The 22714-nt window shown below is 45.2% G+C and overlaps 1 protein-coding gene and 1 pseudogene across 1 annotated transcript; both read left to right on the top strand.

Annotated features, from left to right (window-relative positions):
• The first annotated feature begins 500 nt into the window (after positions 1 to 500).
• On the top strand, positions 501 to 13994 carry LOC121562555 (annotated as a pseudogene).
• LOC123484928 lies at positions 13586 to 22445 on the top strand. The gene is made up of 5 exons (XM_045215708.1): positions 13586 to 13623; positions 20139 to 20267; positions 20788 to 20824; positions 21014 to 21288; positions 22147 to 22445. The coding sequence occupies exons 1-5, from the start codon at positions 13586 to 13588 to the stop codon at positions 22352 to 22354; spliced, it is 687 nt and encodes a 228-aa protein (XP_045071643.1). The 3' UTR covers positions 22355 to 22445.
• Positions 22446 to 22714: the final 269 nt, after the last annotated feature.

Here is a 22714-nt window from a genome sequence, read left to right as displayed (position 1 = left end):
AACTACAGGTTTTGTTACAATGTGGACAATATAAAGATTTATGTTAACAACTTTCACCGAGCTCGCTAATTAGGGTACCTATTGTAACTCGGGGAGTATTTGGGGCAGTGTTTGAGTGAGTTTCTATGTGCTCACGCAGGTGCCCGAGAGCTGTGGCTGCACCAAGGGCTAACCTATTGTGTGTTGTCTCGTGGTGTGCAGTTATGTCTTTTATTTTGTCAGAATTATGTTGTATATCATTTTACTTGTATTGTATAGTGTGTTGTTAGGCACTGAATGTGTGCATGCAGCACCTGTTCTCTTTGCCTGACCTTCAACTAGCAAGGTGCCCGAGAGCTGTGGCTGCACCAAGAGCTAACATATTGTGTGTTGTCTCTTCGTGTGCAGGTCGAATAAAAATTATCCAACCATCAGAATTCCAGTTGTGGCAGTGTCCTAATTACGTGACCTGCCGACTGGTCAGCTCAAGCCGACCGCCGGAGCTGTGCATGTGGATGAGGTGCACGACCTGCGCATGTGAATTTGTTGATGGCTTACTGTAAGTGAATATATACTGTAAACAGTGAAAGTGAATGTAGCATATTCATTAGATACAGGTATTCGTGCTTATTTGTATGTTTTGGATGAATTTGTTAATTGCATTTATTTTTTGGGTATTTGAATGCACTAAATTACATTGTATTTTAGTGCTCTGTTGAGCCATGGAAGATTCTCAAATCCATAAGACGTGTTATGCTGGGGATTTTAGTGTGGGTAGAGGGAGGGGTGTCCTTCCATTTACACCAATTGTACAGTCAGCTCCTGGGAGTAGAGCGTTTGCTAGTCCTGAGTTTGCAAGCACTGGGAGGGGTAGGCTGTTTGTTCCACCTGACCAGGGTATCCCACCTCTGTCTTTTGATGTACCATCATCCACAGTACTCGGTGATAATGGGACGCCTCCGAGTCAGCTTAGTGACCTTATTAAGCAGATTGGTTCAGAGATAGGAGAATCTATCAGAGCGAGTTTACTGCAGCCTGGGGTTTCAAGTCTTTCTCCTGCCCGTCCCCCTCACCAACCCCAGCAGTTTCCCCTGCCTGAGCAGTGTGGGTCAACCTTTATTGATGCGTCCAAGCTGAATCTGGTTGTGAAGTCAGATGTTAGTGCTCCACCTCTTTTTAGGGGTGATGGCTCAGATAAGTACTCTGTCCTGGAGTGGGAGGAGTTAATGGAAGTCTACCTAGAGAAGAGGGGTTACACTGGGTCTGGGAATGTTGGGGAGGTGATGTCTAGGCTCATGGGGAGGGCACGGGATGTGACCAAAGTCTGGAAGCGTAACAACCTTGTTGTCACAGATGTTAAGGCGGTGTTCAGTGTTTTCAAGCAACACTTTGGGGATACTGTCTGCTCAGGTATGCCATTAGCTGATTTCTATTCAATCAAACCATATGCTAATGAGGGTCCAATAGATTTCTGGATTAGGCTTAACAAAGCTGCAGAGGCAGCCGAACAGTACCTTGTGAGTGAGGGCAGGACCTTACCCAATCAGTGCTCAGAGTTGGCAGTCATGTTTGTACGCAACTGTCCTGATAAAGAGTTGGCCCAAGTGTTCAAGAGCAAACCCATTCGTGACTGGACAGCCAGTGAGGTACAGGATCGGTTGGATGAACTGTTAAGGGAACGTAAAGCATGTAGAACACAACTTTCACAGCAGGTTGCTGCTGTTTTTGACTGCCCTCAGGAGGGAGTGGGTCCTGTGAAAATACCTAATGTGTCATCTTTTTCTCAATGTGGCCGTGAACCAGACCAGGCACCATCTGTATCTGAGGGTGGGACATTAAAGAAAGTTTTGACTTTGTTAGAGAAGGCTCTGGTCAGCAATACTCAGCAATACTCAGTCTGTGAGTGGCGCAGTGGTCTAAGGCACTACATCGCAGTGCTAGCTGTGCCACTAGAGATCCTGGTTTGAATCCAGGCTCTGTCGTAGCCGGCCGCGACCGGGAGACCCATGGGGCGGCGCACAATTGGACCAGCGTCGCCTAGGGTAGTGGAGGGAATGGCCGGCTCAGTTCGTAGAGCATGGTGTTTGCAACGCCAGGGTTGTGGGTTCGATTCCCACGGGGGGTATGAAAGTATGTAGCCTAGTTGCAGTATGTAGCCTAGTTGCAGTATGTAGCCTAGTTGCAGGACGTAGCCTAGTTGCAGGATGTAGCCTAGTTGCAGTATGTAGCCTAGTTGCAGGATGTAGCCTAGTTGCAGTACGTAGCCTAGTTGCAGTATGTAGCCTAGTTGCAGTATGTAGCCTAGTTGCAGTATGTAGCCTAGTTGCAGTATGTAGCCTAGTTGCAGGATGTAGCCTAGTTGCAGTATGTAGCCTAGTTGCAGTATGTAGCCTAGTTGCAGGATGTAGCCTAGTTGCAGGATGTAGCCTAGTTGCAGGATGTAGCCTAGTTGCAGGATGTAGCCTAGTTGCAGTATGTAGCCTAGTTGCAGGATGTAGCCTAGTTGCAGTATGTAGCCTAGTTGCAGGATGTAGCCTAGTTGCAGGATGTAGCCTAGTTGCAGTACGTAGCCTAGTTGCTGTATGTAGCCTAGTTGCTGTACGTAGCCTAGTTGCAGTACGTAGCCTAGTTGCAGTACGTAGCCTAGTTGCAGTACGTAGCCTAGTTGCAGTACGTAGCCTAGTTGCAGTATGTAGCCTAGTTGCTGTACGTAGCCTAGTTGCAGTATATAGCCTAGTTGCAGGATGTAGCCTAGTTGCTGTATGTAGCCTAGTTGCTGTATGTAGCCTAGTTGCAGTACGTAGCCTAGTTGCAGTATGTAGCCTAGTTGCAGGATGTAGCCTAGTTACAGGATGTAGCCTAGTTGCTGTATGTAGCCTAGTTGCTGTATGTAGCCTAGTTGCAGTATGTAGCCTAGTTGCAGTATGTAGCCTAGTTGCAGTATGTAGCCTAGTTGCAGGATGTAGCCTAGTTGCAGTACGTAGCCTAGTTGCAGTACGTAGCCTAGTTGCAGTATGTAGCCTAGTTGCAGTATGTAGCCTAGTTGCAGGATGTAGCCTAGTTGCAGGATGTAGCCTAGTTGCTGTATATAGCCTAGTTGCAGTATGTAGCCTAGTTGCAGTATGTAGCCTAGTTGCAGGATGTAGCCTAGTTGCAGTATGTAGCCTAGTTGCAGTACGTAGCCTAGTTGCAGGATGTAGCCTAGTTGCTGTATATAGCCTAGTTGCTGTATGTAGCCTAGTTGCAGGATGTAGCCTAGTTGCAGGATGTAGCCTAGTTGCAGGATGTAGCCTAGTTGCAGGATGTAGCCTAGTTGCAGTACGTAGCCTAGTTGCAGTATGTAGCCTAGTTGCAGTATGTAGCCTAGTGGCAGGATGTAGCCTAGTTGCTGTATATAGCCTAGTTGCTGTATGTAGCCTAGTTGCAGGATGTAGCCTAGTTGCAGGATGTAGCCTAGTTGCAGGATGTAGCCTAGTTGCAGGATGTAGCCTAGTTGCAGTACGTAGCCTAGTTGCAGGATGTAGCCTAGTTGCAGTATGTAGCCTAGTTGCAGGATGTAGCCTAGTTGCAGGATGTAGCCTAGTTGCAGTACGTAGCCTAGTTGCTGTATGTAGCCTAGTTACAGGATGTAGCCTAGTTGCAGGATGTAGCCTAGTTGCAGGATGTAGCCTAGTTACAGTATGTAGCCTAGTTGCTGTATGTAGCCTAGTTGCAGTATGTAGCCTAGTTGCAGGATGTATCCTAGTTGCAGGATGTAGCCTAGTTGCAGTACGTAGCCTAGTTGCAGGATGTAGCCTAGTTGCTGTATGTAGCCTAGTTGCAGTACGTAGCCTAGTTGCAGGATGTAGCCTAGTTGCAGTACGTAGCCTAGTTGCAGGATGTAGCCTAGTTGCAGTACGTAGCCTAGTTGCAGTACGTAGCCTAGTTGCAGGATGTAGCCTAGTTGCAGTACGTAGCCTAGTTGCAGGATGTAGCCTAGTTGCAGGATGTAGCCTAGTTGCAGTATGTAGCCTAGTTGCAGTACGTAGCCTAGTTGCAGGACGTAGCCTAGTTGCAGGATGTAGGATGTAGCCTAGTTGCAGTACGTAGCCTAGTTGCAGGATGTAGCCTAGTTGCAGTACGTAGCCTAGTTGCAGGATGTAGCCTAGTTGCAGGATGTAGCCTAGTTGCAGGATGTAGCCTAGTTGCAGTACGTAGCCTAGTTGCAGGATGTAGCCTAGTTGCAGTATGTAGCCTAGTTGCAGGATGTAGCCTAGTTGCAGGATGTAGCCTAGTTGCAGTACGTAGCCTAGTTGCAGGATGTAGCCTAGTTGCAGTATGTAGCCTAGTTGCAGTATAGGCTAGTTAGTCTCCTGAATGGCGCAGTGGTCTAAGGCACTACATCGCAGTGCTAGCTGTGCCACTAGAGATCCTGGTTCGAATCCAGGCTCTGTCGCAGCCGGCCGCGACCGGGAGACCCATGGGGCGGCACGCAATTGGCCCAGCGTCGTCCAGGGTAGGGGAGGGAATGGCCGGCAGGGATGTAGCTCAGTTGATAGAGCATGGCGTTTGCAACGCCAGGGTTGTGGGTTCGATTCCCACGGGGGGCCAGTATAAAAAAGATATGTATTCACAAACTGTAAGTTGCTCTGGATAAGAGCGTCTGCAAAATGTAAATGTAGTGCAGAAATTGCTATTTTTGGAGTACCAAACAACAATCCTTCTCTGACCAATAGACAGCTAGATGCCATTGCCTTTGCCTCCCTGTTAGCCCGCAGAAGGATTTTATTGGATTGGAAATCTATCAATCCTCCCTTAGCCTCTCTTTGGCTCAAAGATCTGAAGCTGTTCCTAAAATGAGAAAAAATGAAGTTACCATTCGAGGGTCAACCAACTCATTTTATTCCTCCTGGGACCCGATGATATCCTATTTTGAACAGCTCCAAACACTTCCTCCAGATTACTACTCTTGGCCCCACCTTGAGATTACTGCTATATAGGCCTATAAAATCACTTAATCACCTGAAATTGTTAGGCTATTACATTTTTGCTTGAAGTAACGTTGTTGTATACTTTTGTTTTGTTTTCTGACATGTAACTCAATTACTTTCCCTTTCTTTTTAAATGTGTTTGGAGGCATTCTGGGGGGAGGGGGAGGTCAAAGGGGGACTAAAAGGGGAGAAATGTACCATGTCTTTACATGTTATCTTTCATTCATTGTGAATACAAAATATATCATTTTAAAGGGAAGGCTTTGAAGCCAGATTTAGCGGATTTTGCTGTTTAGTTTTCCTCAACCTGTGTTTTGTTTCTCTCTCCTCTCCCTGTTAGATGGTGAGGCTGCTTCTCTCCAGAGGAGCCAACATTAATGCCTTTGACAAGAAGGATCGCCGAGCAATCCACTGGGCTGCTTACATGGGTGATGAGTTTACCACATCATTTACATTCTGACTAATGTCCTTTATACCAATGAATGAATGAATGAATGGACTGTGTGTTAGTCTCACAGCTCAGCTGTATGAGCCACGTCTAGTGTGTTATGTCAGAATCATGTACTAAGTAGGTTGATTAGATGTTTTCAGTTGTACTAACATGATGTAGGTGTTGCTTATGGTGCTGTGTACCACTGTAAACTAATCTATCTCTCCCTCTCTCTGCCTATCTCTCTGTGTTTGTGTCTCTGTTTCTCTCTTAACCCCCTTACTATCTCTCTCTCTCTCTCTCTCTCTCTCTCTCTCTCTCTCTCTCTCTCTCTCTCTCTCTCTCTCTCTCTCTCTCTCTCTCTCTCTCTCTCTCTCTCTCTCTCTCTCTCTATTTATCCCTCCCCCTCTCTCTATTTATCCCTCCCCCTCTCTCTCTACCATAGGGCACATTGAGGTGGTGAAACTGCTGGCCTCTCATGGATCAGAGGTGTCCTGTAAAGACAAGAAGGCCTACACCCCTCTCCACTCTGCAGCCTCCAGTGGAATGATCAGTGTGGTCAAGTACCTCCTGGACCTTGGTGTGGATGTGAGTCAACACGCATTCAAATGTGTAGGGGGTTTTTCATAATAGTAATGAAGAGAGAGAGGTTAGAGCCAGTGATTTGGACCAGGGGGTTTTCATAACCAAGTGATGAAGAGAGAGAGGTTGGACCAGGGGGGTTTTCAGAACCAAGTAATGAAGAGAGAGAGGTTGGACCAGGGGGTTTTTCAGAACCAAGTAATGAAGAGAGAGAGGTTGGACCAGGGGGTTTTTCATAACCAAGTAATGAAGAGAGAGAGGTTGGACCAGGGGGTTTTCATAACCAAGTAATGAAGAGAGAGAGGTTAGACCAGGGGGTTTTTCATAACCAAGTAATGAAGAGAGAGAGGTTGGACCAGGGGGTTTTCAGAACCAAGTAATGAAGAGAGAGAGGTTGGACCAGGGGTTTTTCAGAACCAAGTAATGAAGAGAGAGAGGTTGGACCAGGGGGTTTTTCAGAACCAAGTAATGATGAGAGAGAGGTTGGACCAGGGGTTTTTCATAACCAAGTAATGAAGAGAGAGGTTGGACCAGGGGGTTTTCAGAACCAAGTGACCTGATCAGGAATGTATTGTTTTGTTCTCTCCCCCCTCTCTCTCTCTCTCCACTCTTTTCCCTCCCTTGCTCCCTCCAGATAAATTAGCCCAATGGGTTCGGTAACACCCCCCTCCACGTGGCATGCTACAACGGGCAGGATGTGGTGGTGAATGAGCTGATCGAGTGCGGCGCCAACGTGAACCAGGTGTACGAGAAGGGTTTCGCCCACTCCACTTCACGGCCGCCTCGCGCCATGGGGCGCTCTGCCTGGAGCTGCTGGTGGGCAACGGGGCCCTCGTCAACATCAAGGTGAGGAGACCGGATGACCAACACTGTGTCTGAACTAAATAACACCCTATTCCCTATGTAGTGCACTACTTTTGACCAGGGGCCCATAGAGCAAGGAGCCGTGATGACACTGCCTGTGTCCCAAATGGCACCCTGTTCCCTTTATAAGTACACTACTTTGGTTCAAAAAGTAGTGTACTTATAAATAGGGTGCCATTTGGGACGCACACACTGACGCAGCACATGGCTTAGTATTTGGCCCTGGTCTACATTCAAATACCAATGGAATAGGCCTAACAATGCAAACTAAATGCAATCAAGCGCTCCTCCAATACGTGTTTGATTTTGCCTGTGGTCAGCAGCACAGACTGCCGTGTGAACCATCTTTGTCTTTCTATCTGCAGAGTAAAGATGGAAAGACCCCCCTCCACATGACGGCCATCCACGGACGCTTCTCCAGATCTCAAGCCATCATCCAGAATGGTGAGTCGCTGTGAATGCTCTCAACTGAATATATATGAACCAGTAGGCTCTTCAGCATTGTCTTTTGTCTTCAAACCATGATTCACTGGCACAGAGCAATGTTACTTGCAATGTGGTTGAACATGAAGCTTCATGAGGCCTCTAGGGTCAAGTGGTTGACGTGTGTGTGTGTCTGTGTGTGTGTATGTGTGTGTGTGTGTGTGTGTGTGTGTGTCTGTGTGTGTCTGTGTGTGTGTGTGTGTTCTGTAGGTGCTGAGATCGACTGTGAAGAAAAGAATGGAAACACACCTCTGCACATCTCTGCTCGCTACGGCCATGAGTTACTCATCAATACACTCATCACGAACGGAGCTGACACAGCCAAGTGAGAACACACACAGTTTCCAGCAAAAATGCAACATGCATCTGCAATTCTGTCATTGACCGAATTCCCGCTTGGAGACTATGCTCAACACATTGTGGTGTGTGGGGGTTGATAGACAGGGCATTGCAGCATGCTGATGTGTTGATCTGCTGTGGGGTTTAATGAGGACTGTGATGTGGTGCTGTTTCCAATCTTAGCTGAATCAACTGTAAGTCGCTCTGGATAAGAGTGTCTGCTTAAAGTCTCAAATGTAAAAATGTGTTGCAGGCGAGGCGTCCATGGGATGTTCCCCCTCCACCTGTCTGCTCTCAGTGGGTTCTCTGACTGCTGTCGGAAGCTCCTCTCATCAGGCTTTGATATAGACACCCCTGACGACTTTGGAAGGACCTGTTTACATGCTGCAGCAGCTGTTGGGTGAGTGGACTGGTCCAGGCTTTACACCAAGGAATATTTAGTTCATGAACTGGAAAGCCACCAGAAAGAACAAACACATATTCACACTCTTACATTTCACATTGTTTAGCAGTATTAAAAAATCGTATAGATCATTAGTGCGGTATCATTTCTGTATAATGTGGTTCCATGCCATGGTGGTATTGACTTGCGCTCTGGTCTAAATTGTCTTTATATCTTCTTGAAAGAGAAGAGAAACCTGCAAACTGCTCTTGCTAGTATCACTTTTTATTATTGCTTTTATTAGCATTATAAAAACAGTGATACTAGCAAGAGCAGTGTACGGGTTTCTCTTTTCTCTAAGGTTCTCATTGTTACCATCCACCTGATAGCTCAGATGTGAAAGGGCCTTTCTGAACTTGATATCTTGTTACCAGGAACCTGGACTGTCTGAATCTGCTGCTCAACACAGGGGCAGACTTCAACAGAAAGGACAGCTTCGGAAGGTCTGTCTGTGGCATCAAATAACTTTCATATGTGATCTTTATGATAATGGGGAATATAGTATAGGGGCATATAGGAATTATTATGGGAAATATTGGGCGGCAGGTAGCCTAGCGGTTAAGAGCGTTGGGTCAGTAACCGAAAGGTTGCTGGTTCAAATCCCCTAGCTGACTAGGTGAAAAATGTGTCTATGTGCACTGCAGCAAGGCACTTAACCCTAATTGCTCCTGTAAGTCGCACTGGATAAGAGTGTCTGCTAAATGACGTAAATGTAAAATGTAAATGTTTTACAGCTCCAATAAGCTGTTTCTGTTGTTGATGTTGAATGGTTTCTGTGCGTTCTTCTAGGAGTCCTCTGCATTATGCGGCAGCCAATTGTAACTACCAGTGTCTGTTTGCCTTGGTGGGGTCTGGGGCCAGTGTGAACGATCTGGATAAAAGGGGTTGCACCCCGCTCCACTACGCTGCTGCCTCCGACACAGACGGAAAGTACGTCTCACACCTCTCTTACTGTTGTGTGTGTTGTGGTGCCATGACCTTTCACATTTCACTGTAGTCTGGAGAGTATGTTGTGGTGCCATGACCTTTCACATTTCACTGTAGTCTGGAGAGTATGTTGTGGTGCCATGACCTTTCACATTTCACTGTAGTCTGGAGAGTATGTTGTGGTGCCATGACCTTTCACATTTCACTGTAGTCTGGAGAGTATGTTGTGGTGCCATGACCTTTCACATTTCACTGTAGTCTGGAGAGTATGTTGTGGTGCCATGACCTTTCACATTTCACTGTAGTCTGGAGAGTATGTTGTGGTGCCATGACCTTTCACATTTCACTGTAGTCTGGAGAGTATGTTGTGGTGCCATGACCTTTCACATTTCACTGTAGTCTGGAGAGTATGTTGTGGTGCCATGACCTTTCACATTTCACTGTAGTCTGGAGAGTATGTTGTGGTGCCATTACCTTTCACATTTCACTGTAGTCTGGAGAGTATGTTGTGGTGCCATGACCTTTCACATTTCACTGTAGTCTGGAGAGTATGTTGTGGTGCCATGACCTTTCACATTTCACTGTAGTCTAGAGTATGTTGTTGGCCGTGTTTGAATACATACTAGTGTTAAATCTGCAGTGTGAAAGCTTGGCCACGTCTCCTTTGGGAAAGTGTCTCTGCTTGCTTATCTGTCTGTCTTGATGTTGGTATAATGATTAGTGAACTCTTGACCTCTGACCTCTAGGTGTCTGGAATATTTGCTGCGAAACGACGCTAACCCAGGGATCAGGGACAATCAGGGCTACAACGCAGTCCATTACGCGTCTGCGTACGGACACCGCCTCTGTCTGGAGCTGGTGAGTCAGAACCACAGGGGACTAGACGCCCTGCATTCACAGACCTGTAGGGGGACCTGTCTCCAGACATCATTTGTAATAATTGATGATTCCTTATTATATCATTGATTATTAGTTATTCAAATCCATTCTTGTCTCCCCGCCCTTCCTCCCAGGCGGTGACGGGTCATGAGGAGTGTGTGGAGGCCCTGCTGCAGCACAGCGCCAGCTTCCTGGTTCGGGACTGTAAGGGGTGGACCCCTGTCCACCTGGCGGCGGCATCCGGACACATCGGGGTGCTGGGGGGGCTCCTACACGCCGCCCAGTCAGTGGAGACCCTCCCCGTCATCACAGACAACCAGGGCTACACGCCACTACACTGGGCCTGCTACAACGGTACGTACTGGACTAACGGAACACTAGATATTTTCTGATTTTCTCTCTTCAGCACCGTAAACATGTCCCTGAATTAGGCAGGCCATACAACGGTACGAACTGACTAACTGGACTGTAGCTCTGTTCTCTCCTCCATGAAGTGTACACTCATTCACTCCCTCTTGTGGCTTGAAAAGCATTCGATTGGTGTGGACGGAGCCATGTGGGGGAATGAACAAGACTACAACAGAATTAGGGGTTATGACTCTCAGTGGAGGACCTTACACTGAAACAGGACTTTGTCAGGGATTGACATAGCATATGTTGTAGCTAAAACATCTTTTGTGACTTCACCATTGTCAGATGTGTAGCTTTCTCTGAGAGTATTGTTGTGGTCTGCAGCGACGTCATCTTTTTCCTGTATGAATCAATCTTCCACTAGGCCATGACACGTGTGTAGAGGTGCTGCTGGAACAGGAGGTTTTCCACAAGACCGAGGGCAACTCGTTCAGCCCCCTCCACTGAGCTGTGATCAATGACAACGAGGGGGCTGCAGAGATGCTGATTGACACTCTGGGGCCGGCCATTGTCAACGCCACTGACACCAAGAACCGGTAACTACAGCACATGACAAAGTCTTTTTCTTCTGTAGAATAATGTTGTCTTGGGAATAAAATGACCTCTGGGGTTGGATGAGGGATTGTAGATTACTTTTAATACATCTATTAGTGATTTTATATTTCTATGGTATAAACAGGGTTAATTGAACAAACTTGTTTATAACAGTCCTACATGATATCGGTGAAATACGTTTCCTCTCTCTCCAAGACCCCCCTGCATGCGGCGGCTTTCACGGACCACGTGGAGTGTCTTCAGCTGCTGCTAGGCCACAACGCCCAGGTCAACTCCCCCGATGCCTCCGGGAAGACCTCCCTCATGATGGCTGCTGAGAACGGACAAACCAACGCTGTCGGTACGCAGCCCCCTCTCCTCCGCTTTGCCTCGCCCAGCCGGCTTAAGTTCAACATGTCTGTTTTACATTTTAATAAGTCGCTTCATTTCCTAATTGAGTTTCTTTATGTTTCTCTGTCTGTGTCAGAGCTGTTGGTGAGCAGTGCCAAAGCAGAGCTCACCCTGCAGGATGCAGTCAAGAACACTGCTCTTCATCTGGCCTGCAGTATGTTGAGCATCCCCACATGAAGATGACGTTCATCTGAACAGTTGGCTCTCTCTGGTTAAAATTTTGGTCTGACATGTTTGACTCTGGTTTTTAAAGGGGCATGAAACCAGTGCTTTGTTGATATTGGAGAAGATTACAGACAGGAACCTCATCAACTCGACTAACGCAGCCTTACAGACGTACGTATGGTTCAGCTGTATTAATTGGGCCAGAAGAATTGGTCCTCTGTAGCTCAGCTGGTAGAGCACGGCGCTTGTAACGCCAAGGTAGTGGGTTCGTTCCCCGGGACCACCCATACACAAAAAAAATTATGCACGCATGACTGTAAGTCGCTTTGGATAAAAGCGTCTGCTAAATGGCATATTATAATTATATAATTAGAAGAAGTGCACTATATAGGGAATAGTCTGGCATTTGGGAGGTATCTTCATTTGCTTCTGGCTAATCTAACGGTACTTTCTCCTCAGGCCGTTACACGTTGCAGCCAGAAATGGTCTGACAGTGGTGGTTCAGGAGCTACTAGTGAAGGGTGCTAGCGTGCTAGCAGTCGATGAGAATGGTAAGATCCATAACGCTAACACTGTTTTCTTCTGTACTTCTCTTCTCAATGTGTCCACAAATGTTTCTCTCTAGTCCACTGCTTGGTTATTGTCTTAACTTTGTATCTCCTAGCCTGGTGTTATTTCATGTTTTTCACCAAAAGTGTTGTAGTAAACGGTGATGCTCCTGAAGTGACCCTCTGCTGTTCTGTTTGAACCCCTCAGGTTACACGCCTGCCTTGGCCTGCGCCCCCAACAAAGACGTGGCGGACTGCCTGGCGCTGATCCTGGCCACCATGATGCCCGTGTCCCCCTGCAACCCTGCGCCCAGCCTGTCCTTCAGTGCCATTAACCACTACACCACCAGCCCCTCCAAGAGTGTGACCTTCGACAGCCTGCCCGTGCTGCGCAGCGAGCACAGCTCCTACTGCAGCTTCAACAACATCGGCCACCGCGAACACGATGGAGGCTTCTACAAGGATGAGGAACTCAACGACTCAGACTCAGAGACATACTGAGGGGGGTGGTGGTCGCTGCCCAGGAGGGGAGCCAAGGGCAGGCAGATGGACAGTGAAGTGGGGCAGAGGCCACAAACAAATCCACACATACACACCGTGTCTTAAATCACCACAGCCAGCTTTGGGAGGGCACGAGCCGAGACAGTCCGCACAGGAGCCTTAAGAGTCCCGCAGTTGGAGAGAGAGAAATGGAGGGAGGGAGGGAGAGGGGGAGGCACAACAGGCTGGCTGGCCACACTCATCCTCTCATACCACCAGGTGTCCTTCCAGCAGATACTGGACTTCAGAGGAACTGCTGCCTGCTATACCCCACCTTTACCTTTACCCACAAAGGTCCTAAACGGTAGAAACTGTCCAGCCAACAGACAGACGGACACCTTATGACGGCAATAACCTGTAGTCCAAGGGGATAGTAGCACTTCACTGAGTGAAAAACAGACATGGACCAAAAGATGTGGAAGAAGCCTTTTCAAAACCTGTTTTGACAGTAGAAATGGGATTGAGCGTTTTGGGCTGAGAAAAAACATAAGGAGTGATGTTTCATTTATGTTTTATGAGAGTGATGGTCATGTTTATCCGCACACTAAGACAGACAGAACGCACCTAGCCTCTTGGCTGTAATCCATGTGGGAGGAGGGGAAATCATTTATTTTTTATGAACAAACATTTAAATAAAATCATTCATGTCTTAAGCTCCTGACCCTCTGTGGGAACCAAAAAATCGTAGAGTAATTTCAAAGAATTTCCATCCCCAATGGCACCCTATCCCCTTTATAGTACACTACTTAAGACCAGGGCCCATAGGGTTCTGGTCAAAAGTAGTGTACTCTATAAAGAATAGGGTGCCATTTAGGACGTACAGTTTTGCATTTGTATGACAGGACTATTTACATTTGTGTTTTTAAACCTACCTGTCCTTTGCCCTCTAGAAAATATTTTAGAAAGAATACATGAATGAATAATTTACTTTCTTGTGATATTTATGTCATCATTTTGTGCCTTCTTTAGTTACTGAGGGGAGGTTAGGAGAGTAGAGGCAGCTGTATGAGCGAAAACAATGATGCACACTAAGTACTACAACGTTTGTGAAAAGCACTGATACTATTCCGAGGCAGAAAACATGCCTCCCTTGGAGAGGAGAAACACTGTAAACCAATGGTAGGACAGCAGCATTTAGATTTTCTTCTGTTGAAAAAAATATATATATTATTTGTCTTGGTCTTATAATCAATGTATTTTGACAGGTTTTGCTTGCTTTAACTTCTTCAAAAAAATGAAACCACTCAATCCTTTTATGTGATTGCTTGTTCAATCCCCCGTTTTTGTCTCTTTTTGAAAATCATTTTAACTGGAAATATGTACAATACATATGCTATGTTCGTCAAATCAGGATCAGGAGGTTCACAGGTTTTTTCGTGTCCTTTTTTTTTCTTTAAAAGGATGAAACTAGCATGTACATATGAAATAGTGACTGAATTCGAAACTCCCATGAATTCTTTCAGTATCTGAAGATTGCTGTATATTTTATGAGTAATACAATAAAGAAATGAGTTATGTTATTTAATAATGAACTATGGGTTATCTGTTTTATGTGACAACCGCAGTATCAATTTCTAGGTGACAGTGGTGCTAATCCCAAAAGAAAGGCTACATACAACAAGGAACAAGAAGTCTATTGGCAAAGTGATGAATATTTTTTATTTATTTATTTTTATTTATTTTATTTCACCTTTATTTAACCAGGTAAGCCAGCTGAGAACAGGTTCTCATTTACAACTGCGACCTGGCCAAGATAAAGCAAAGCAGTGCAATAAAAACAACACAGAGTTACATATGGGGTAAAAAACATAAAGTCAAAAATACAACAAAAAATATATATACAGTGTGTGCAAATGTAGCAAGTTATGGAGGTAAGGCAATAAATAGGCTATAGTGCAAAATAATTACAATAGTATTAACACTGGAATGCTAGATGTGCAAGAGATTATGTACAAATAGAGATACTGGGGTGCAAAAGAGCAAAATAAAAACAATATAGGGATGAGGTAGTTGGGTGGGCTAATTTCAGATGGGCTGTGTACAGGTGCATTGATCGGTAAGGTGCTCTGACAACTGATGCTTAAAGTTAGTGAGGGAGATAAGAGTCTCCAGCTTCAGAGATTTTTGCAATTCGTTCCAGTCATTGGCAGCAGAGAACTGGAAGGAATGGCGGCCAAAGGAGGTGTTGGCTTTGGGAATGACCAGTGAGATATATATTATTATAATATTGCATGTACCTTGGCCTAACGGTGTGGGTTATGTATTTTATTTTTCATGGCGTCCTCAACATTACAGTTTTAAGGGCAACAATAGCCTAAATTTGTTTACAACTCGCAGGATTTCCATACATGAGCTTTCAACAACACAGAGAGTTGCATCAGCACGAGATCGAAAGTGCGTCAAATCTGTACAGGTCATTGTTACGTCATCACTGATAAACGTTGAAACTGATCAGAAACCGCTGGAGCAGTTCAGTCTAATCCTCCCTAGTGCTGGAGGATTGCGTTTGTTTTCGCTCTGGATGCGCGTTCATTTTGGCAAGGAAATGTGCTGATTTTGCAAGGAGATGGAGAATAAAGAGTTCAAGGTAGACATGTTATTTATTTTTAAATCTTCAATTATATTAATTACTGTGGATTAAATATTGTTTAACAAATGAAATAATGTGCTATTCATGCTGTAATATCAAACTAGCAAGTATATGGCCGGGGAGTCATGAGAGTTGGCTAAAGGTACAGTAGGGTCAAATGGGGGTCAAAGGTTATGACAGCACCTTCATAAATTCGTCCAAAATGGCACCCTATTCCCTATGTAGGCTAGTGTACTACTTTTGACTAGGAGCCATAGAAGGGTTGGCTGACGAAAATGATGCTCGCGCATCGATGGCCGGAAGTCGTGTATCTTGTTATGATTCTGAACCTCAGCTAACAACAAGCTGCCATGTGGGGAATCGTAGCTCTGTGGCATGTTTCAGCTCGTTGTATGGTGTTATTGATACCATGTCTTGTTTTGAGGTGTTTTGACTGATATCATGTCTATGCAATGACGAAAATTCGCTACCTAGCTAACCAACAACAACTGTAACAATGTATTTGAGACGAGTTCATTGTTCAAATGTATTTATGTTTGCATTAAACATTTAGAGACTAAATATAGTTTACATGTTGTCTAAGTCAAACCCTGTCTATTTTGCCCCATAGTTGCATGCCAGTTTTGTTGCTTAACAACCAACCCCTCTATAGAGTCCCACAGTGGAGGTGTGATAATACCCATAAAACCTAGCGGTCAAACAGGGAAATGGTTCCAATCGTTTTTCCACCATTCATTTTTCCCATAGGCGATTTTAGAAACACATAAAATAAGGGCTGTATTTCGTGTAGGCTTACCCTGGCGTGACGTTTTTGTAACCATGTAAATCTCTCTCGGACAAGTTGATGTATTTGATGTATTTTTCTATTACATGTATGACATTTCATTGAGATATTTTGTGTTTTAATGACGCATAATTGAATTCCAGCCTAACTCTGCTTTCTGTTGTCGCCATCAGGATGCAGTGGTGACCAGTGGCGGCTCCTGAAAAAATTCTCAGGAGGGGCAATTTTTCTGATGATTTAGGTGACCTACACACATTTAAAAAAAGATATGTCCAGCAACAACATGAAGACAGGGGCAGCATATAAGTCAATACCAGAAGCATTTATTGACTGATCTCAAAAGTGTTGGCTTACCAGGGTTGGTGGAGCCCTCAGTTTCATCTTTGCCTCGCAAAGCTAACTCAAACACTCCGCAAAACTTCACACACTGGATTAGCCGGCTGAGGATGTGGCGGTTCTTGCTAATGTCGTAGTAAATATATTTGTTATAGTGAATATGGAATATGATATGTTGAGTAAAATGTTGTGCTAAGATCTATTTAGGTCAGGAGCTGGTTATAAGTTCTGTTCCTATCCAATAACAATGGACAAAAGGGTCCTATCTTGTCAGCCTTGTCAGCAGGTGGCCAAGGACAACACCCACGCCATAGGCCTCTCAGTTCTTCCAACTCACGAGTTCTTGCTCTGAGGACACACACACACACAAACACACACACACACACACACATCATCACTGTTAAACACACACACACACACACACATCATCACTGTTAAACACACACACACACACACACACACAAAAATCCCCTCTCTTAGGCTGAACATTTGAAGACAGAGAACCCGACTCAGAGCCAATGCAACAGTGACAGTAGCCTGCAGGGGACCTCGCCCAACTCATCAGGACCAATCAGAAGATCAGAACTACTAGATTGAACCTACTTCATTTATTGCATAAAATGTCTGCACACAATGTTTCGGGGCTCTCTTCAGATAATAATAATAATAATAATAATAATAATATATGCCATTTAGCAGACGCTTTTATCCAAAGCGACTTACAGTCATGCGTGCATACATTTTTGTGTATGGGTGGTCCCGGGGATCGAACCCACTACCTTGGCGTTACAAGCACCATGCTCTACCAGCTGAGCTACAGAAAGTGGATACTCATGGATGCGCATTGCAATTGTAAAATGTCAACACAATTGGAGACACCACGTCATTTTTGGAGACATGTTATTGACAGTAAACTATTGTAGATGCGACTGCTAACTAAATAAAACATTTTAGCTGGCTAGCTAATCATCTTAGCTAAATGTGGGGCAAACAATTCAGTTATTTACCGTTAATTTGAGGGATTGGGGTGAAAGAAATCGAGTTACATAGTGATACTTTACGATATACTGTATTGACAATATCGCAATATTTTAGCGCTAGTTGGCTGTACCTGCACCAAAACACCATTATTGTTCCTTCATAGCTTGTTCTCAATCTTTTCACATTGGGAGCAAATTTGTTTTCAGCACTTTTATTTCCATGACTGATCAAAACTCGTTCTCATGGCTTTCTGATCCCTCTGCAACAGACATATGGTGCGCAATAAAATCACAGTATCGAATCGCAATACGTATAGAATCATGAGACTCGCAATGCTGATGCATATATCTTATCGTGAGGTTCCTGGCAATTCCCAGCCCAAGTTCATTTGCCACAACAAATCTCTTCGCTAGCAAACGCGATGTCTTCTCCAAAACGGCAATGTGTCTCCAGCAATGTTTACTTTTTTGACGTTCTATGGCATCTCCACTTTCCAAGCATATATGACCACATGTAATATTTTGGTAAGTGATGCAAATAGTGAACTATGTAGGGCCAGGATGTAAAATATATGTAGCTGCAGCAATTTCTCTTATCTGATATGGTAAGTAATGGGGCTTAATTTATAGCTCCCTAAGAGTTTGACGAACGGGTCCGTGAACGCGATTCCAGATATATTTACCTCTGAATAAACTGCCTTTATTACACCATATCCACATCCAGTAAACTTGTGATTATCAACACTAACCTCATCGTTGTGGCGGCGGACAGCTAGCCTGTATCCCTCGTCATCCAGTTGAGTGAGTGGCAATGTCTTTTTTCGTTCGTACCAATTTTTGGAAAATCCTCGGGTGTAGGACTTTCCGCCTTTAGTAGAAACCTGTTGAATTATTAAATTTGGTCTGGGAGGTCCTAATTGTTTCGTTGCCAATTTATCTTCATTTGTTCGCCGACAAAAAGGAACTTCTTTCAAACAATCCACTCTTTTCTCAGTTACGTTCATGGTTACGTAACGTATGACGAAAGCGCGTAAGTGCAAGCCCACAGACACCCATTGAGATTGTATTGAAGGCTCTGAAATTTGAAAAAAAATAGATTTTACATGGGAGTCTATTACAGACTTCTGGGCGATTTTCAACCTGACTGAAATCGCCCCAAAAGGGGGGGGAGCCATTTGAAGCACGACTTTAGCCTGATTCGACATTTAGTGGCAGTGTGGCACTATGGCAGATCAGACGTATAGATTACAACACTGATAACTACTGTTGCCGTGATATACAGTGGGGCAAAAAAGTATTTAGTCAGCCACCAATTGTGCAAGTTCTCCCACTTAAAAAGATGGGAGAGGCCTGTAATTTTCATCATAGGTACACGTCAACTATGACAGACAAATTGAGAAAAAAAAATCCAGAAAATCCCATTGTAGGATTTTTAATGAATTTATTTGCAAATTATGGTGGAAAATAAGTATTTGGTCACCTACAAACAAGCAAGATTTCTGGCTCTCACAGACCTGTAACTTCTTCTTTAAGAGGCTCCTCTGTCCTCCACTCGTTACCTGTATTAATGGCACCTGTTTGAACTTGTTATCAGTATAAAAGACACCTGTCCACAACCTCAAACAGTCACACTCCAAACTTCACAATGGCCAAGACCAAAGAGCTGTCAAAGGACACCAGAAACAAAATTGTAGACCTGCACCAGGCTGGGAAGACTGAATCTGCAACAGGTAAGCAGCTTGGTTTGAAGAAATCAACTGTGGGAGCAATTATTAGGAAATGGAAGACATACAAGACCACTGATAATCTCCCTCGATCTGGGGCTCCATGCAAGATCTCACCCCGTGGGGTCAAAATGATCACAAGAACGGTGAGCAAAAATCCCAGAACCACACGGGGGACCTAGTGAATGACCTGCTGAGAGCTGGGACCAAAGTAACAAAGCCAACCATCAGTAACACACTACGCCGCCAGGGACTCAAATCCTGCAGTGCGAGACGTGTCCCCCTGCTTAAGCCAGTACATGTCCAGGCCCGTCTGAAGTGCATTTGGATGATCCAGAAGAGGATTGGGAGAATGTCATATGGTCAGATGAAACCAAAATATAACTTTTTGGTAAAAACTCAACTCGTCATGTTTGGAGGACAAAGAATGCTGAGTTGCATCCAAAGAACACCATACCTACTGTGAAGCATGGGGTTGGAAACATCATGCTTTGGGGCTGTTTTTCTGCAAAGGGACCAGGACGACTGATCCGTGTAAAGGAAAGAATGAATGGGGCCATGTATCGTGGAGATTTTGAGTGAAACCCTCCTTCCATCAGCAAGGGCATTGAAGATGAAACGTGGCTGGGTCTTTCAGCATGACAATGATCCCAAACACACCGCCCGGGCAACGAAGGAGTGGCTTCGTAAGAAGCATTTCAAGGTCCTGGAGTGGCCTAGCCAGTCTCCAGATCTCAACCCCCATAGAAAATCTTTGGAGGGAGTTGAAAGTCTGTGTTGCCCAGCGACAGCCCCAAAACATCACTGCTCTAGAGGAGATCTGCATGGAGGAATGGGCCAAAATACCAGCAACAGTGTGTGAAAACCTTGTGAAGACTTACAGAAAACGTTTGACCTGTGTCATTGCCAACAAAGGGTATATAACAAAGTATTGAGAAACTTTTGTTATTGACCAAATACTTATTTTCCACCATCATATGCCAATAAATTCATTAAAAATCCTACAATGTGATTTTCTGAAATTTTTTTCTAATTTTGTCTGTCATAGTTGACGTGTACCTATGATGAAAATTACAGGCCTCTTTCATCTTTTTAAGTGGGAGAACTTGCACAATTGGTGGCTGACTAAATACTTTTTTTCCCCACTGTAATTGATTAGAAAAAAAATCCCTTCCTTTTCCCGTTTGGCAGTGCGTCGCCCATTTCGCCCTATTGAACAGGCCGCCCCTGGTGGTGACGTTCACTACCGTGACCCACAAGGATGAAACTTCCCAGACCAGCCTCACCCTCAGCAGGGGAAAGAGAAGCTACCCAGACCTACACACCTTTGTGCAGGACATGAAGGACGAGTAAGTTGCTCTTTGGCTTCCCCATGCATCCCCTAGATATGTTCCCTATCTCAATTGCATACTCCTCGTGTCCTCTCTTCTCAAAACCCATTGGATGAGAAAGCCAGAGGTCCCGCCCTTCTGAACTTCTCATCCATTGGGTTTTGAGAAGGAGGCGAGGAGATTGAGAGTCTCCCATAGTCTCGGGCCAATACAAAGGACTCAACGGACCAAATAACCAATCAGGGATGTCTGGGTGTGGCCTAGTTCCATAGAGGTCCATCCATAACGTAGTCTAAGATAATAGAGGTAATGTCCATCCATAACGTAATCTAAGATAATAGAGGTAATGTCCATCCATAACGTAATCTAAGATAATAGAGGTAATGTCCATCCATAACATAATCTAAAATAATAGAGGTAATGTCCATCCATAACGTAATCTAAAATAATAGAGGTAATGTCCATCCATAACGTAGTCTAAGATAATAGAGGTAATGTCATGTAGTTCATTGTGTACTTGCATTTATTTACTTTTCAGCCATTGGAATCTGCTGAGTGAGAATATGCGTGCCGGGGTGAGTTATAGTCACCTCTAAAGTAGTTAATGTTGGTAAAATGGACCAAGCATTCATTTGTGGAAATCCTGCAAGACCTTTAATCCTGAACCACTGCTTTAATTGACTAGCTTGAGTAAATGGTTCTACGTTTTATATCAGTGCAGCCCCTTTAACAAACTAACTCTGTATGGTCTTTTAACATTGCAGATGAGCAGACATGAGTTTAGTGCCAAGTGCATGGATATTGTAGCATGGGTGATGGAGTCTACATCCACTGTGGTTGTTCCCGCCCTTGACCTCACCATGCAGATAGAGCTCTCTGATTCGCCAAGCTCTTCTGGATCAGGAAGTAATGAGGCAGGAGAGGTGACCTCTCTTGGCCGCAGCGTCAGATTCAGCTGTAGTGGAGGAGCCAGCAGGTGCACCAGCGCCAGAACTGCCTACAGCACACGCACTCCCACGCCTTTCCCCTCCTCTCACAGGTACCTAGCCCTATCCCCTCCTCTCACAGGTACCTAGCCCTATCCATGCCTCTAACAGGCACCTAGCCCTATCCACGCCTCTCACAGGTACCTAGCCTTATCCACGCCTCTCACAGGTACCTAGCCCTATCCATGCTTCTAACAGGTACCTAGCCCTATCCATGCCTCTCACAGGTACCTAGCCCTATCCCCTCCTCTCAAAGGTACCTAGCCCTATCCTCTCCTCGCACAGGTACCTAGCCCTATCCCCTCCTCTCAAAGGTACCTAGCCCTATCCCCTCCTCTCACAGGTACCTACCCCTATCCACGCCTCTCAAAGGTACCTAGCCCTATCCCCTCCTCTCACAGGTACCTACCCCTATCCACGCCTCTCAAAGGTACCTAGCCCTATCCCCTCCTTTCACAGGTACCTAGCCCTATCCCTTCCTCTCACAGGTACCTACCCCTATCCACGCCTCTCACAGGTACCTAGCCCTATCCCCTCCTCTCACAGGTACCTAGCCCTATCCCCTCCTCTCACAGGTACCTAGCCCTATCCCCTCCTCTCACAGGTATCTAGCCCTATCCCCTCCTCTCACAGATACCTAGCTCTATCCCCTCCTCTTTTTGCAGGTATTTCCTGTTATAGGTACAAATATCCATTCCAGATCCACTTAGTGAGAAATACTACTTAGACACTACACAACCACTCTAAAATGTTTACTCTGAATGTTAATGTTTGGTCTGAGTGTGGTTTGAGATGGTTCACAATGCTTCCTTTGAATAACAATAACAAGGTTGAGTTTGTGTCCCAAATTCTTGGATCATATTTTTTATTTTGTTACCATATACTATTCATTTCTGTTGTGCATTCTGCAGGTCCATGACCTCTTTGCTAAGTGAGAACGAAGAGCGATATGTCTCCTCACCTGAGGGTGGCGATAGAGAGATGAGACACAGACCACACTCAGCACCACTGAGATCTGTGTTTGGCATCTCTGAGGACTCTGTCTTCGACATGGTCCAGAGCGGCCAGTCGCAGGGTGACATCATACCGCCGCCCAAACGGAGTAGACAGGAGAAATAAAGACCTAGCAAAATGTCAACGGATGGCAAGTTTATGATGGGTATTGTCTAGTTGGTTATAAACCTTCTCAACTCCAGATTGGCTGAGCTAATGCGAAGTGTCAGTTAGGGAACTCTAGTTCTGCTGACTGGAAGTATCTCAGCAAGTCAACAGTTTGCCCAAGAGATGCTAAGCATGGTGACTTCTAAGATGTATTCCCATGCCATAGAGCATATTGCGCTCGGCCACAAGTCTCCCCTTGAGTTAGAGAGGGAGCTTGAGGCCATCTTGGGTCCTCTGGCTGGACAGGTCATAGTCATCATCATAGATAGCATCATCAAGGCTAAAGCCAACAGAGGAAATGAGGGGAGAGCGTCCAGC

The sequence above is a fragment of the Coregonus clupeaformis genome, unplaced genomic scaffold (assembly GCF_020615455.1).
Source record: "Coregonus clupeaformis isolate EN_2021a unplaced genomic scaffold, ASM2061545v1 scaf0498, whole genome shotgun sequence".
NCBI classification, from domain to species: Eukaryota; Metazoa; Chordata; class Actinopteri; order Salmoniformes; family Salmonidae; genus Coregonus; species Coregonus clupeaformis.
Note: the sequence above shows the minus strand (reverse complement) of the source record. Positions and strands in the feature narration are given on the sequence as shown.